Source organism: Cervus canadensis, chromosome 4, assembly GCF_019320065.1.
Source record: "Cervus canadensis isolate Bull #8, Minnesota chromosome 4, ASM1932006v1, whole genome shotgun sequence".
NCBI classification, from domain to species: domain Eukaryota; kingdom Metazoa; phylum Chordata; class Mammalia; order Artiodactyla; family Cervidae; genus Cervus; species Cervus canadensis.
The window spans coordinates 103,037,796-103,054,928 of NC_057389.1; the positions used below are offsets into that span (position 1 = coordinate 103,037,796).

General features: G+C 50.1%; 1 protein-coding gene and 1 pseudogene across 11 annotated transcripts in view; one reads left to right on the top strand and one right to left on the bottom strand.

Annotated features, from left to right (window-relative positions):
• Positions 1–17,133, top strand: part of MYO9B (myosin IXB) — a 108,995-nt gene that overhangs the window by 65,746 nt on the left and 26,116 nt on the right. For 4 of the 11 annotated variants that reach the window (XM_043467226.1, XM_043467229.1, XM_043467227.1 and 1 more), the window contains exons 8-16: positions 921–1,010; positions 2,567–2,683; positions 3,239–3,373; positions 8,222–8,343; positions 10,687–10,828; positions 11,159–11,363; positions 12,906–12,987; positions 14,256–14,345; positions 15,751–15,864. In XM_043467226.1, coding sequence (XP_043323161.1) covers positions 921–1,010; positions 2,567–2,683; positions 3,239–3,373; positions 8,222–8,343; positions 10,687–10,828; positions 11,159–11,363; positions 12,906–12,987; positions 14,256–14,345; positions 15,751–15,864 — 1,097 coding nt within the window. The remainder of the gene's footprint in view (positions 1–920; positions 1,011–2,566; positions 2,684–3,238; positions 3,374–8,221; positions 8,344–10,686; positions 10,829–11,158; positions 11,364–12,905; positions 12,988–14,255; positions 14,346–15,750; positions 15,865–17,133) is intronic. The other 7 variants (XM_043467232.1, XM_043467237.1, XM_043467228.1 and 4 more) reach the window with 6 other exon arrangements.
• On the bottom strand, positions 12,700–12,813 carry LOC122441143 (annotated as a pseudogene).

Genomic DNA, 17,133 nt, shown 5'->3' on the forward strand with positions numbered 1-17,133 from the left:
GCCAGCAGCGACAGCTACAATCACAGGTGGCACCTGGGCCAGAGCGCTGCAGTGACAGCCAGGCCTGTGTGACCACAGTCCAGGCCATCGAGCAGGCCTGTGGGTGTGAACATTCTGAGGCACACCAGTGCCCCACTCACTGTGGGTTGGCAGCCCTGAGGGTGGGCTCTGGGCCCACTTCCTGGCCCAGCTGCCGGGGGTCCTTCTTCTGCCCCCCTCAGGCCTTGCCTCAGTGACACACGGATCTAGTCAACAAGCTCTCCAGCTTTCCTCTCCTCTGTTGTTGTTTTTTCTTTTTAAGTTTTTATTTATTGCATACATTTGGCTTACAATGTTGTGTTTCTGGTATAAAGTGATTCATGTATGTGTGTGTATGAATATATATTTTCATATGGGCTTCCCTGGGGGCTCAGCTGGTAAAGAATCCACCTACAATGCAGGAGACCCTGGTTCGATTCCTGGGTCAGGAAGATTCCCTGGAGAAGGAATAGGTCACCCACTCCAGTATTTGGGGGTTGCCCTGGTAGCTCAGACGGTAAAGAATCTGCCTGCAATGTGAGAGACCTAGGGTCGATCCCTGGGTTGGGAAGATGTCTTGGAGGAGGGCATGGCAACCCACTCCAGTATTTTTGCCTGGAGAATCCCCATGGACAGAGGAGCCTGGTGGGCTACAGTCCATGGAGTCACAAAAGAGTCAGACACGACTTAGTGACTGAACAACAGCAGTAGCAACATATGAGCTTGTGTTCTGTTTTAAACTCTTTTCCATTATAGGTTCTTACAGGATATTAAATACAGTTCCCTGTGCTATACAGTAGGACCTCGTTGTTTATATATTTTATATAGATTAAATGTATCTGTTAATCCTAAACTCCTAATTTGTCCCTCCCCACCCCTCTTCCTCCTTAACCTTGAAACAGGTGAAGCGAGAAATCTTGGTGGAAGTTCTGACCAAAAGAAAAACAGTGACCTCCAACGACAAACTCATCCTTCCCTATAGTCTCAGCGAGGTGAGTGCTGCCCTGGGTTCTCATGGGGTGCGCAGGCCCAAAAACATGGGTGCTCAGGGTGGGGATAGGGAGAGCCTTCAGAAATAGCTGGCATGGGTGGTCATTTTCCTGCCCCTAATTTGACTTCCCTCATGGCTCAAATGGTAAAGAATCCACCTGCCAATGCAGGAGACACAGGAGGCGCTGGTTCGATCCCTGGGTCAGAAAGATCCCCTGGAGAAGGATATGATAACCCACTCCAGTATTCTTGCCTGGGAAATTCCATGGACAGAGGAGCCTGTCAGGCTACAGTCCTTGAGGTCGCAAAAGAGTCGGCCACAACTGAGCATTTAAGAGCAGTTTGACAGAGGAGAACCTTGGAAACTCAAACCAGCCTGTACAGCTCAAGGGCCAGAGCTAGAGCCGCGTGTGATGGTGTCTCTGTCAAGCTGTCTAGTGGGCACTCTGGTTCTCACCAGCAGAGGACAGCCACCTGCAGCTTGCAAGCCAAACCCAGCCCACTTCCTGCTTCTGTCAATAAAACTTTATTGGCACTTGACCACAACCATTCATGCACACGAGGATCTGCTGCAGTGGCAGAGCTGTCCCGCAAAGCTTATCATGTTGACTCACAGGCCCTTGCCCAAGAAAGCTTGCTGACCCCCGGGTTAAAGCGTGGCCTTTCCAGCTGTTGTGCGGGTCCCTGCATGTTGATACGATGCCTCTCTAGCCTTTGCCCCAGTCTCAGTGTTTCTCTGTGGCATGTGTTTCTTTTTTTACACCTCTTGACTTGCAGGTTGGGGAGCATCAGGAAAGTACCTAGCCACGAGGGCATGGGGGGATTTTTAGCGCATGGGAGAAGCTGCTCAAGCATCTTAAACGGACACCTAGACAGTTGGAGCCCCTGTGGGCAAAGGTGCTCAGCCGTGGTACGTGACAGGTGCCACAGGCCACTGGAGCCCACACACAGCTGCTCCCCGGCGGCACTGAGCTGAGCCAGCGAGATAAAGGCCAGGGACAGGACAGCATCCTACACAGCTCCATTTCCACAAAACCGGAGGAACTTGTTATCTAGATCTTGATAGCAGGCTGAGTAAGTCCTGTCGCAACTTAGATCTGAGAGCATACAGACAAGGAATTTCTTGTAGGTAAATTAGACTCCAATGAGCCTTTTTTAAAAATTGTAAAGATCAATCACTGCTTTTAGGCACACAGTGGCCTGGCCCATGGTGCTCCCAGAACCGCAGGGGTTGAACCCAGCCCAGCCTCCTGGTGTATTCTCCCAGAGTGCCCTCCCTGAGCCCATGTCCCCATCCCAGCAGTCCCCAGGGTCCTCTGAGGATCAGGCCGTCCCACGAGAAAGACTTGGCCAGACCATAGGCTGCCAGGTCAGGGCTTCATGCCCCGGTGTGCAAGGGCATCCGAGCTGGCAGGACGGCAGGCAAAGTGAGAAGGGGAGGTATCAGAGGAGCTGAGTGGTGCAAGTCGCCACCTCGACCTGCCGGCGCACAGACCTCGGGGGCCCACCCGGCCAAGGTGTCACCCCCACCACTGCCCCACACTCTCTGTGCCCGCAGGCCATCACCGCCCGTGACTCCATGGCCAAGTCCCTCTACAGCGCGCTGTTCGACTGGATTGTGCTGCGGATCAACCACGCTCTCCTCAACAAGAAGGACATGGAGGAGTCTGTCTCGGTGAGGGCCACACCTCCCCGGCTGGCACCCTGTGACCCCGGCTGCAGTCGGTCAGGCGTGAGGCCAGTTTCTCCCCTCAGCAGCCCCAGGGAGCCAACAGGATGCGGTTCTCAGGGCCCAGTGCAGAGAAAATAGGGGACTCTGGGGCTTCCCTGGCGGCCCAGTGGTTAAGACTGTCTGCTTCCACTGCCGGGGGCATGGGTTCAATCCTGGTTGGGGAGCTAAGATCCTGCCTGCCACACAGTGCAGCCCCAAACAGAAGTCAAAAACACAGGGCTCTTTGTTTAATATTACAGGTTGTATCTACTCAATGTTATGTGCCAGCCTGTATGGGAGGGGGGTTGAGGAGAGAAGGACACAGGTGTATGTATGGCTGAGTCCCTTCACTGTTCACTTGAAACTATCACAACATTGTTAATTGGCTGTACCCCAGTACAAAATAAAACCTTCCAAGTTTGAAAAAAAAATATTATAGGTTCTAAGACCCTTGCCATCGGACAGATTGCTCCCAAGGGAGTGCTCACCAGTAATAACCATTCTCTCCATCTCCCCCAGTGCCTGTCTATCGGAGTCCTCGACATCTTTGGGTTTGAAGACTTTGAGAGGAACAGTTTTGAGCAGTTCTGCATCAACTACGCCAACGAGCAGCTCCAGTATTACTTCAACCAGCACATTTTCAAGCTAGAACAGGTAAGGAAATACCGGCTTAATTCACCCATCCAGTCCTAGGAGGAAGGGAATGAGCCAGAACCGGGATCCCCCTGGGGACCTGGTTTGTCATCAAACCTGCCCCAGAACTTTTCTCTACCCAAAAGGGAGAGTCCAGGAACATTCCCACCAGCCCCGGATGAGGCAAAAGGCAGGGATATTTGTACTTTCTCTCTGCTCAGATGTGAAAGTTGATTCAACGGGAGACAAGTTGAGTTACCTTGTAAGGATTTGCTTTAGTCAACAATGAAGATATCCCATGTTATAGGTGTTGGTCAAAATAACCAGCCTTCTTTACCCAAGTATTGTCCTTCCCATGATGGATTCTGACGAGGAAAGAAAACCGATGGGTTTACACAGGTATATATGTGAAAGTGCAAGTGTTAGTCCTCCAGTCATGTCTGATTCTTTGGGACCCCATGGACTGTAGCCCACCAGGCTCTTCTGTCCATAGAACTCTCCAGGCAAGAATGCTAGAGTAGGTTGCCATTCCCGTTTCCAGGGGATCTTCCCAAACCCAGGCCTCCTGCATTTGCAAGCAGATTATTTACTGTCTGAGCCACCAAAGAAGCCCCTATATTTAGCAAATATTTAGCTAATTTTACTATTATGTCTTTTAGCTGAAACTCGCATTTCTCACTTGAAATGTGGCTGGTCCAAATTGACTTGAGTAGGAAGAGCAAAAGACATAGCGGATTGCAAAGACGTAGCGCAGGGGGAGAAAGGCATTTGGGGGACTTCCCTGGCAGTCCAGTGGTTAAGACTCCACGCTTCCTGGGCAGCCTGGGTGGGAGGGGGGTTTGGGGAAGAATGGATGTATACGTGTATATGTGTGGCTGAGTCGCTCTGCTATGCACCTGAAACTGTCACAACATTGTTAATCCGCTGTAGTCCAATAAGATAGTTGTTTGGTTTTTTTTAATGAATGAAGATAATTTACATAATCATTAAAAAAAGACTGCACACTTCCTCTGCACGGAGTTCAGTCGCTTACTCATGTCCAACTCTTTGTGACCCCATGGACTGCAGCACGCCAGGCCTCCCTGTCCATCACAACTGCTGAAGCTTACTCAAACTCCTGTCCATTGAGTCAGTGATACAATCCAGTCATCTCATCCTCTGTCATCCCCTTCTCCTGCCTTCAATCTTTCCCAGCATCAGGGTCTTTTACAGTGAGTCAGTTCTTCTCATTAGGTGGCCAAAGTATTGGAGTTTCAGCTTCAGCATCAGTCCTTCCAATGAATATTCAGGACTGATTTCCTTTAGGATTGACTGGTTTGATCTCCTTGCAGTCCAAGGGACTCTCAAGAGTCTTCTCCATAGCACAGTTCAGAAGCATCAATTCTTTGGCCCTCAGCTTTCTTTATTGTCCAACTCTTATATCCATACATGACTACTGGAAAAACCATAGCTTTGGCTAGATGGACCTTTGTTGGCAAAGTAGTGTTTCTGCTTTTTAATATGCTGTGTAGGTTGATCATAGCTTTTCTTCCAAGAAGCAAGCATCTTTTAATTTCATGGCTGCAATCACCATCTGCAGTAAATTGGGAGCCCAAAAAAATAGTCTGTCACTGATTTCATTGTTTCCCCATCTATTTGCCTTGAAGTGATGGGACTGGATCCCGAGATCTTAGTCTTCTGAATGTTGAGTTTTAAGCCAACTTTTTCACTCTCCTCTTTCACTTTCATCAAGAGGCTCTTCAATGCTTCTTCAATTTCTGCCATAAGGGGGTGGTGTCATCTGCGTATCTGAGGTTATTGGTATTTCTCCCGGCAATCTTGATTCCAGCTTGTGCTTCATCCATCCTGGCTTTTCGCATGATACCCTCTGCATATAAGTTAAATAAGCAGGGTGACAATATACAGCCTTAACATACTCCTTTCCCTGTTTAGAATCAGTCTGTTGTTCCATGTCCAGTTCTAACTGTTGCTTCTTGACCTGCATATAGATTTCTCAGGAGGCAAGTAAGGTGGTCTGGTAGTCCCATCTCTTTAAGAATTTTCCACGGCTTGTTGTGATCCACACAGTCAAAGGCTTTGTCGTAGTCAAAAAAACAAAGCTAGATGTTTTTTATGGAACTCTTGCTTTTTTGATGATCCAACAGATGTTGGCAATTTGATCTCTGGCTCCTCTGCCTTTTCTAAATCCAGCTTGAACATCTGGAAGTTCACAGTTCACATACTGTTGAAGCCTGGTTAGAGAATTTTGAGCATTACTTTGCTAGTGTCCCTGGTGGCTCAGAGGGTAAAGCGTCTGTCTGCAATGCAGAAGACCTGGGTTTGATCCCTGGGTCGGGAAGATCCCCTGGAGAAGGAAATGGCAACCCACTCCAATACTCTTGCCTGGAAAATCCCATGGACGGAGAAGCCTGGTAGGCAACAGTCCATGGGGTCACAAAGAATCGGACATGGCTGAGCGACTTCACTTCACTTTGCTAGTTGTAAGATGTGTGCAATTGTGTGGTAGTTTGAACATTTTTTGGCATTGTCTTTCTTTGGAATTGAAATGAAAACACCTTTTCCAGCCCTGTGGCCACTGCAGAGTATTCCAAATTTGCTGGCATATTGAGTGTATCACTTTAGCAGCATCATCTTTTAGGATTTGAAATAGCTCAACTAGAATTCCATCACCTCCACTAGCTTTGTTTGTAGTGGTGCTTCCCAAGGCCCACTTGACTTTGTATTCCAGGATATCTGGTTGTAGGTGAGTGATCACACCATTGTGGTTATCTGGGTCATGAAGATCTTTTTGTATAGTTCTTCTGTGTATTCTTGCCACCTCTTCTTAATATCTTCTGCTTCTGTTAGATCCATACCATTTCTGTCCTTTATTGTGCCCATCTTTGCATGAAATGATCCCTTGTATCTCTAATTTTATTGAAGAAATCTCTAGTCTTTCCCATTCTATTGTTTTTCCTCTATTTCTTTGCATTGATCTCTGAGGAAGGCTTTATCTTTCTGTGCTATTCTTTGGAATTCTGCATTCAAATGGGTGTATCTTTCCTTTTCTCCTTTGCCTTTCGCTTCTCTTCTTTTCTCAGCTATTTGTAAGGCCTCCTCAGGCAACCATTTTACCTTTTTGAATTTTCTTTTTCTCAGGGATGGTCTTGATCACTGCCTCCTGTACAATGTCACGAACCTCCGTCCATAGTTCTTCAGGCACTCTATCAGATCTAGTCCCTTGAATCTATTTGTCACTTCCACTGTAAGGGATTTGATTTAGGTCATACCTGAATGGTCTTGTGATTTTCCCTGCTTTCTTCAATTTAAGTCTTCATCTTGCAGTAAGGAGTTCATGGTCTGAGCCACAGTCAGCCCCACTGTAGGAAGCACGAGTTCTATCCCTGGTCCAGAAACTAAGATCCTGCATGCCTTGCTGCATGGCCAGAAAGTAAAATCGAAAGAAAAGGCATTTTTGTCTCATTGGTACAAGGCCGTGTTTGTAATTTTTTATGTCAGTTAAATCACATGTCATGATGTTGACATACATCATACACCTTGGGTGTATTGGGTTAATTTAACTGTATTGTTTAAGTTAACTTCACATGCTTTCATTTCACATTTTTAAACATGGCTGTTGGAAAGTTCAGAGTGACATGAGTCTCTCACACATATGATTGTCGGGACATAGTAGTTCAAGAGCAGGGGCTGCCCAAAATTACTGGCACATGGCCACACCCCTTTGTCTCCTTTCTTGCCACAAGAGCAAAGCTGAGTCATCATGCAGACACCATCAAACTCATAAAGCCTAGTTTATTTACCATCTGGCTCTTTACAAAGAAAGTTTGCTGACCCCTGGGTGACTTTAAGTGTGATTTTTAAGCACTCTGGTGTGATGCAGTAAGTCCCCTACATCATGAACAAGTTCTGTTCTGATAGTACGTTCATAAGTCCAACAGAGTTAGCCTAGGCACCCAACTGGGTTTTCCAGGTGGTGCTGTGGTAAAGAATCTTCCTGCCAGTGCAGGAGAGATGCAAGTTCGATCCCTGGGTTGGGATGATCCCCTGGAGGAGGAAATGGCAACCCACTCCAGTTTTCCTGCCTAGAAAATCCCATAGACAAAGGAGCCTGGTGGGGACTATAGTCCATCGGGTCACCAAGAGTCAGATAGAGCTGAGCGACTGAGTGCGCACACACGCCCAGTTAACACATAAACCTGTACTGTTACAGGTTTAGAATAATTTTCACACCAATAATATGTAAAAAAACAAATGCAAAAAAGGAAGAAAATATCTTTAATCTTACAGTACTTGGAAAAGTACAGTAGTCCAGTGCAGCAGCTGGCATACAGGGCTGGCATGGAGCGAATAGGCAAGACTGACTGGAGGAGGGCGGGGAGGTGGGAGGTGATAGAACTGAAGATTGTCAGCAACAGAAGATAGAGGGCGAGCTGCACAGCCACTTACAGAGGGTGTGTGCACATGGCAGTGTACACAGACACTCGAACTCATGGCAGTGTACACAGACACGCGAACTCATGGCAGTGTACACAGACACTCGAACTCACTACATAATTGGACACGTGAGTGCACATTCACAGCTTTGAAAGTTCACCACTTGAAGGTTCGTATGTAGAGGACTTCCTGAAGATGTTTGAGAATGTGCGTTCCTGTTCCCTGTTGCTAACTGTTTATTTATCAAATAATTTTATGTATTTATTGATGTATTTCTATTGATACATTAATATGCATCCCATGTTATTTGCACGTTTATATATAAATATGTGTGTGCATACGTAAATAAAACATTTTTACATAGGACATGTGCTATGTAGATGTTACTGTGTCCATGAAATGATGAACTTAACAGACACCCCTTGAACCCTGCAGGAGGAGTACCAGAGCGAAGGGATCTCATGGCACAACATCGACTACACAGACAACGTCGGCTGCATCCACCTGATCAGCAAGAAGCCCACCGGCCTCTTCTATCTGCTGGACGAAGAGAGCAAGTGAGTGTCCATGGGCCCGATGCATCCGGTTCTGCAGCCCCGGGGCCTTACTCCAGTCCATTCCATCCCAGAACTTCCAAGTTGCTCAGAGTCATGTGGCTGCAAATCTTGACCCCGCATTTGCAATTCACCAGAGAAATATTAACACTGGAAGTAGCTGTGAACTCAGGAACACACCCTCGCCCTCCCAGGAGTCCTTGGGAAAGACTTGTGGGACCTGAATCTAGAAGCTGGGCACAGGCTTGGTGCAGCCTTGCAAAGGGCAGGGAGTGGAATCAGGGCCCCGGATATGAGATTCTCCACCAAGCCTGTCAGCCCTCGTCCACAAGACATGATGAAGGCTGGAGAGGGTATTTTTAAGGTGCTTTATGCTTGGTCACTCAGCCAGAGTTCCTGAAATCGCAGGACAGCCTAAAACAGCAGAAATTTATTCTCCCACAGTTCTTCAGACTAGAAGCGCAAAATCAGCCTTGATGGACCAAAATCAAGGTGTGGGAGGGCCACCCTCCCTCCAAGGAGGAGACTTCTTCACATCTTCCACCTTCCAGGGGCTCCAGGTGTTCTTGGCTTGTGGCCAAGAGTCTCTGCCTCTGTAGTCACGTCATCTTCTGTCCTTCTGCCTCATCTCTTCTTATAAAGACTCCAGTCTACTAGATCAGTCAGTACCCACTCTAATGACCTCATCTTTTTAGGGGAGAGTGGGGACCGCGTCATACAGCTTGTGAGATCTTAGTTCCCACAACCATGGATTGCACAGGAGCCCTCAGTTGTGAAAGTACCTAACCACTGGACTGCCAGCAAAGCCCCCCTAAAGAGCTCATCTTGACTTGACTGCCTCTAAGGCCACATTCGCAGGGTCAGTGTGTCAGGGCGTAGTCAGTGTGTTTGGGGCTTCTTTTGACTGTGTCGGGTCCTAGTTGCAGCATGTGAGATCTTTGTTGCATCCTGTGGGGTCTTTTGTTGAGGTGCGCAGACCCTCTAGTTGTGGCTCCAGGGCTCAGTAGTTGTGGCACGTAGGCTTAGTTGTTCCTCGGCACATGGGATCTTTGTTCCCTGTCCAGGGACGGAACGTGCATCTCCTGCATTGCAAGGCGAATCCTTATCCACTGGAAAGTTTTTTTTATCAGCAACTTTTATCAGGCCCCTTGTTTGCTGCCAAAGTCCCCTCAGGCCTGGGTTGGATCGGGCTCACCACCTGCCTCAAACCGAGTCCCATCCAGGACAGACACATCCATTCTCGGCCAGAATCCAGGGAGAAAACCGGCTCAGATAAGGGAAGGAGCAGGGCACTTGGAAGGGTTAATTGTCCCTCCCACCAAACTCCCCAGAGCCAAATCTGGGAAGGGCATTCAAGGCAGAGCCAGGATGAGTCTGATAGGATTTGTCTTTGTTTAAAATCTTGCTATTTTAGGGGAACTCTCTAACAGTCCAGTGGTTAAGACTCTGTGCTTCCAATGCAGGGGGCACAGGTTCGATCCCTGGTTGGGGAGCTAAGACCCCACCTGCTTTGGGACATGGCCAAATAATAAATAAAAATGGATGCAAAAAAAAAAGTCCATGGTGAGCAAAAAAAAAAATCAAGATTTAGAAAAATAAAATTTTATTGTTTTAGTTCATCATGATTTTAGGGGGGCTTGGGGGGCTTCGAATTGGATTTTCTAAAATAGTGTGTGAAAATGTTATTTATTTCCACAACCGAGTGAATGGGTCTCTTGCTCTCCACACCCTGACCCTGGCAGTGATGTGCCTCATAGCTACAGGGTCTCCCCCTCTACCCTCTGTCAAGCCATGAAACCTGGGCATCAGGGTTTCAGAGGCATACCTTGCTGCCCATGTTTGCAGTGAGGCAGGGCGCAGACTGAATACCAAAGCCGGCTGCGGCATTTCCTTCCTGGGAGGCTGAAATAGCCAGATACAGCGGCTCCCTTAGTCAGGCCCCGATCACCTCCCTGTTTCATCTGTCTCCCAGCCCCTGCCTCTAACAGGGGAGCATGGGCAAGACCCACTGCAAGACACAGCACCCAGGTACAGATGCACCTGAGACCAACAGTCACCCCTGTCCTGGGATTATTCCAGGAACTGCCCATGATGGGCCCCAGTCACGATCTTGCCTGGACCAGACGTTTACATGGACCACCAGGGCTGGGGCACTGGGCTGCTCTGCCTGTTTCAACTTTGCTTCCCAGCTCTGAGGGCATCACTTTGCCCTCAGCCTCGTGCCCAGGCCACCGCAGCCCGAGCACCCGCCCGCCTCCTCCATCGAGGGCCTGCGACCTGCCCACAGCATAGAGCAGGTGAGCGGTTGCAGTTTCCGCAGTTAAAGGTCTCCCGTGCTCTTCCCAGCTTTCCGCACGCCACGAGCCAGACTCTGCTGGCCAAGTTCAAACAGCAGCACGAGGACAACAGGTACTTCGTCGGCACCCCCGTCATGGAGCCAGCCTTCATCATCCAGCACTTCGCAGGGAAGGTGAAATATCAGATCAAGGTACGTAGCTGTCTGTCACCACTGTCAACCAGGTTGTGCTCCACTCAGGGGACGGGAAGGGGACCCCTAGCTGCCCTGGAGGTCCCTTCCCTCAGGCGCTCGCTCCCTCCCTCCTCTTTTACTGCTTTTGCTGGGCGAGGTTCCAGGGCTCTCAGACCCAGTGTCAAACCCCTGGCTCTGCTTTCGAGGGCCCCATGGGCAGGAACCCCCTCTCTGTCTTGGAGATGGGCTCCGCTCCCCACCCAGCCCTTCCCGAGCTGACCCCAGGGCCTCGGCCGACACTAGCAAGGGACCACCCACCACCCTTCTTACCCATCCTCGCCATGCCAGGACTTCCGAGAGAAGAACATGGACTACATGCGGCCAGACATCGTGGCCCTCCTGCGGGGCAGTGACAGCTCCTACGTGCGGGAGCTCATCGGCATGGACCCCGTGGCCGTGTTCCGCTGGGCGGTGCTCCGGGCCGCCATCCAGGCCATGGCCGTGCTCCGGGAGGCTGGGCGCCTGCGGGCTGAGAGAGCTGAAAAGGCTGCCGGTAGGAGACTCCATGTGTCACTGTCGAGAAGGGGGTGCTCAAAGTCCACTGCAAAGTGTAAAATTTCATCACATTTAGCACATTCCTGAGTTGTGCAACCAGCACTTCTGTCTTGTTCCCTAAACTTTTCTTCTTCTTTCGCACTAGTGATAAAGAACCTGCCTGCCAGTAGAGGAGATGTAAGAGATACGGGTTCAGTCCCTGGGTAGGGTAGATCCCCCTGGAGGAGGGCGTGGCAACCCACTCCAGTATTCTTGCCTGGAGAATCCCATGGACAGAGGAGCCTGGTGGGCTACAGTCCATGGGGTCAGAGAGTCAGCCACACTGAAACAACTTAGCACACAATAGTTTATTACAAGATATTGACTGTAGTTCCCAGTGCTACACAGGAGGGCTTTATGGTTACCTTCATATATAATAGTTTGTATCTGCTAATCCCAAACTCCTAATTTATCCCTCTCCTTATCCTTTCCCCTCAGTAACCATAGGTTTGTTTTCTTTGCCTGTGAGTCTGTTTAGTACAGAAGTTCGTTTGTGTTATTTTTTCTGATGCCACATGTAAGTGATATTGTATAAAATTTGTCTTTGTCTGACTTAACTGCATTTAGTATGATCATCTTTAGGTCCACCCATGTAGCTGCAGTCAGCATTGTTGCATTCTTTCTTATGGCTGAGTCATGTTTCATTGTATAACTATACCACGTCTTCCCTATCCATTCATCTGTCAATAGATATTTAGGTTGCTTTCATGTCTTGGCTATCATAAATTAGCTCCCAAGCCTGTTGATCATGCAAAACAGAAGGTTTGTAGCGGGATATCTAATTTAACCTGCTCATCCTCACAAGGCAAGAAGGGGTGTTCCTGTTTTTCTGTGAGAACAGCCTGACACCCGGAAGGGCTGAGTGACTCTCCCAGGATCACTCAGCTCCAGATACCAGCCCCAGGGTTCCGTTTTAGGAAGGGCGGGGTGTTGATTAAAGGAGGATTGAAAGATTAAAGCCACTCCATTGAGACAGTACTGTTTGGGCCAGACAGGGCGGGCAGAGTGGCCTGGCCATGGGGGCGGGCAGCATGTGCAAAGGTCCTAGGGCATCTGTTTTAGGAAATAGATGGTGCTGTTTGGGGAGGAAATGGAACATTTCATGGTTCCCTGCTGTGCCCAAATTTGAGTGTCAGCACCCCCCCCACCCGGCCCCCTCCTTTTTTTATTTTTTTATTTTTTATTTTATTTATTTATTTTTTAATTGTCAAACCGAAGGTCAAGTTTAAATTTAATGACTTTGGTATTAACTATACACATACTAGTAAGTGCTAAGACTTAAAATCTTCCGGTTCAGTGGTGACTCCAGACAGGATCCAGAGAGGAGTTCTAAAAATCTCTTCTCTGGGTTTTATGGAGACTTCCTTTACCCTCCTGTGTTAGCCCCTCCTTTTTTTAAAATCGGGTTCAAGTCAGAACCACAGGCTCCATGGAAAAGTTAAGAAGCCCTTCAGCTCCAAGCAACCCTCTCCTCCAAACTTCATGTGCTCTGTCTCCCCAGCAGGTCTGGACAGCTCTGGTGCCCAAGGTCACCTGGGAGAACTACATAGAGGAGCCAGCACCCCGTCAGAAAAACTCTACCGGTGAGCGAGATCTTGATCTGTCCCAGCCGAAGCCTGTAGGCAGCGGCATTGTTTAAAACGGCGCCAGAAACCCGACACCCTGAACCCAGGTCAGAGTTGACCTGATTAAGGAACCCAGCAGCCACTTGAATCAGAAACACCCAGAAGCAACGGCATCTGGTGGCCGCATTTCTGCACACAGAGAGGCCAACCTCGTGCATCATCTGTTTTGGGGGATGTGGGCGGCTCAGTTTACAAAGGCTCCTTTTCAGGGCCCGTTGTGACCGTTGGTGGGCGGGGCTGAGAGGCTGCTGGTCTCGCAGAGCAGCAAGCTTGATTTAAGAGCACTTCCTCCCTCTGCCTGACCAGGATGTCCCAAACACCGATCTGCTAAGTTACTTTACTCTCAGTCAGAAACACAGATGGGTTATTGCTGCTCAGATGACACGGGGTGTTCTGTGGCCACCTAGTGACGGTCAGGGTTCCTCCAGATACCCCAGTTGGTACTGAGTGTAAAAGTGAGCAGGCTTGTGCTTCTAGGAAGGCAGGCTATAAAAGGTCATGCTTGATAGCCATCTGAGGCCAGGACAAAGCCAGGGCAGGGACTCTTCAGGCAGCCTGCGAGAGCCCAGCCAGGCAGGCTACACTGAGACAGGACTCGTTGGCCCAGACAAGGCAAGCAGTGTGTGCTGACCTGGGGGGACAGCTGGTGTGAAAGCCCCGGGGCAGCAGAGTCCCCAAGCTCTTTCTTAAGACTCAGCAAAATTCCCAAGGAGCGAGCCCCTAAATTTTGAAACATGAAAAAGTCATTTTGTTTTTTGAGCACTTTGTAAGAAAACCCCCCTCAAGAGGTCCATGAAAGCTTACGTGTGGAGTTAGAGATAGCTCCTAGGTAAGTGGTCGTGTGCCATTTGTCTGAAGGCAGTGTGTCATTTTCCTCCTTTCAAAAAGATACATTTTGATTTTTTTTTTCCTAATTGAAGGATAATTGCTTTATAGTATTGTGTTGGTTTCTGCTAAACATCAACAGGAATCAGCCATAGGTATACTTGTGTCCCCTCCCTTTTGATAAAGAGATATGTTGTGGTTTTTTCTTTTTTTAAAAAAAAAAGATGCATTTTTAAATCAGCTTTTTCACCCCAAAGAAGGCAAGAGAGAAAAAAAAAGAAAAACACTGCCCCCTATTTCAGAGTGGCCCCTGACCCCCTCGGTCTCCCCAAGGCCTGGCCCTGGGGCTACAGGTCCCACCCACAAAAGCACATTTAGTTTATACAGATTCTCCCTTTCAGCTGCTCAATGCTAGATTTCTCATTTGACGGCTCTGAGGAGTTCGATATTAACGCTTTTGAAGACATCATTGCTTTCTATGAAAGCAAGAAGTAAGTAGAAGCAAGGGCCTTGGAACCCGAGACCAGGGAGGCACGCCCCGAGGAGCCATCATCCCAAGGCGCTCAGCGCAGCGTTCAGAGCCAGAAGAGAGGGGATCAGTGAGCCAGGGGGCGCTCTCGCCAGATTTGGCCTGATCAGGGGGGTGTGGGCTGAAGCTAGGGGCTTCACCGTCATCGTAGGGAGCTGGCCGCTGCGCTGACCGCTCAGAGTGGAGAGGTGACATGTGACCTCTCTGTTGTCTTTGCTCGGTGCCTCCCTGGAGGGTGAGGGAGCAGAGGTAAGTGCGGCCACCTGGCCCTGGGCATGGTGCATGGAACACAGACAAGGGGCTGCCGATCGGGGTCTTCCCAGGTCAACTGCTCAGAGCTTAAACATGTATTCAGGTAACTGCAATGAAGAAGTGTTTTTTTAATCTTTTTATTTACTTAACCATACCAGTTCTTAGTTGCAACATGTGGGATCTAGTTCCTTGACCAGGGATCAAACCTGGACCCCTTGCATTGGGAGCATGGAGTCTTAGTCCCTGGACCACCAGAGAAGTCCCTTGGAATGAGGAAATTTTTTTTAAAAAGAGAGACAAACTCCCAGATCATCCTGCAGTCATCACTCCCTCATTTCTAGACATTCCGCCCTAGACATTTGCTGTCAAGAAATTGTTTGCGAATGTCCATTTTCAGGGCATTTGATTTTTGTCCCTAAGCCGTTGTCATTCTCACACCTAAAACGTCTGCTCAGCCCTGAACCCACGGTGACTGAACAGAACACAGTTAATAAGGTTGAATTCTGGGGGGTGAGTGTCTTCAGCTAGAGCGTCACCCTTGGGGCTCTGCTGGGCCGTCTGCTGTGATGGGGCTGTACTGGGTGCTGCAAGGAGTGGGGCAGCCTCCCCGGCCCCCACCCCAGTCGGAACAACCAAGCATCACCCCAGTTATAACCCTGTGTGAGTTCCACTTCATTCCTCCCAAGGCATTTCTTGAAGCCAACAAGGAGGCAGACGTGTAGCCGCAGAACCATCACGAGAAACCCATCTGCTTCCGACAGAACCCTCCCGGGTCTCCTGTTTTCAGTGGCCCGTGGGTGCTTTCTATAGACTCCAACAGGCTCAAACACGAGGCCTTTTCCAGTGATCCGAGATGCCCTGTTGCAGATTCTGTTCAGCCCCACGTGTCCCCAGCCCCTCCCCCACCGCCGGAGGAGGGCGGACCCTCCTTGGGGTGGCCGAGCCCTGACTTCTCTGTGCAGGAGGGAGGGGCGGCAGCCTTCAGCCCTTCCCCAGGTTGCATGTTTTGGCTCCAGTGGCCTGGAGACGGTCCCGACCGTGCCAGGGACCCCGAGGTGGCGGGCCCACTGCTCTAACCCCATCTTCTCTCTGTCACTGCACCCCCTCCCCCCCAGCGATTTGCATGACCAAATCATCCGGAGTATCAAAGGATTGCCCTGGCAGGGTGACGACCCCCGTAAGCTTCTCCAGTCCCTCAATCGGCTCCAGAAACCCCGCACCTTCATCCCGTGAGTCCCCCCCAAGGTTGTGGGCATCCCCCTCTCCCCCACAAGTGCAACGAGCGCCTCCCCACCCCAGACACCCCCAGCCCCCGCCCGACCCCCCGCCTACAGGGGCTTCCCATAACACTGAATGAGCCGCTGTCCATGCCGCGCTGTCTTGTGGTTCTGTTCTCACGCCAGCCGTCGCTAAGTGGTCCTCGTCATACTCCCGTCCTAGTGTCTGCACCCTGACCCAAATCCTCGCCAGCCCCCCAGTGTCCAGCACAGCTTCCCAGGAACGCTCCTGCCACGAAGCAGCTGATTTTCTGCCCCCAAACCTGCCGAGCAAGGCTTGCTTCCCCCCGCCCCAACCTTTGCCACTATGAGCCTCAGAGTCAGGGTGTGCCATCTTGAGGACCTCTGTTCTTCCCATGACCCTGCTTTGTGGGTGTGATGCAGTAGAAAGGGCCAGAAGCCACACAGATGAGATTTGGACCCCCCTTATCACTGTATGACCTGAGTGCTGTGAGCATTCACCCTCTGTCTGCAAAGCAGGGGTAGCAGTTTTCATACCCTCCAACCCAGCAGGCAGCCACCTCAACCGGTGGGCACCAGCAACTGCTTAGGGCTCAGGCCGAGGAGAACAAAGCTTGTGCCTGCAGTGATGCCTGTTTGCAAAGTCATTTTTATGATGCCTCATTCCACCCCACGGGGATAAACGTGAAACATGACACAAAGAACCTCAGAGCCAAGCCTCTGGCAGATCTGCAGGGAACCATTTCCTCAGCAGGTCTTAGAAACTTCCCAGGCTGCAATTTTTTTAAAAAATCTTTTCTTGTCTGCAAGATTCCATTAAGTATCTAAGAATGTGCGGGTGCCCCCCCACCCCCACCCCGCCGCCTTGGCCAAAAAAATCAGCTTCTGTTTTTAACCTGCTGCCAGTTCAAGTCTTTAAGTCACCCATACACCCAGGCCCTATCTCAGTTCTTTGAGAGACAGACCCCTGAACCGGCCACCAGGGCAGGGGCCCCAGAAGGGTCTTTGGACTGCTTTGGTGTTTCCCAGCATGTAGCAAGTAGAGCTGGGACACCTGGTAGACCCGGCTGCATGGGGTCCCTCAGAGCCCCCTTTGGGACATCTCACAGTCATTCTGTGAGATCCAGCAGCGCCCCCCAGACACCCAGGGGCCCCTGCCACCTCAGGGGCAGCCGCTGGCCCAGTGGGGCGCGTGCAGGGTCCCTGGCGAGGCGGCGGCCTCGTTGCACTTGTGCCCCCGGACTCTCGCTCTCTCTGTTC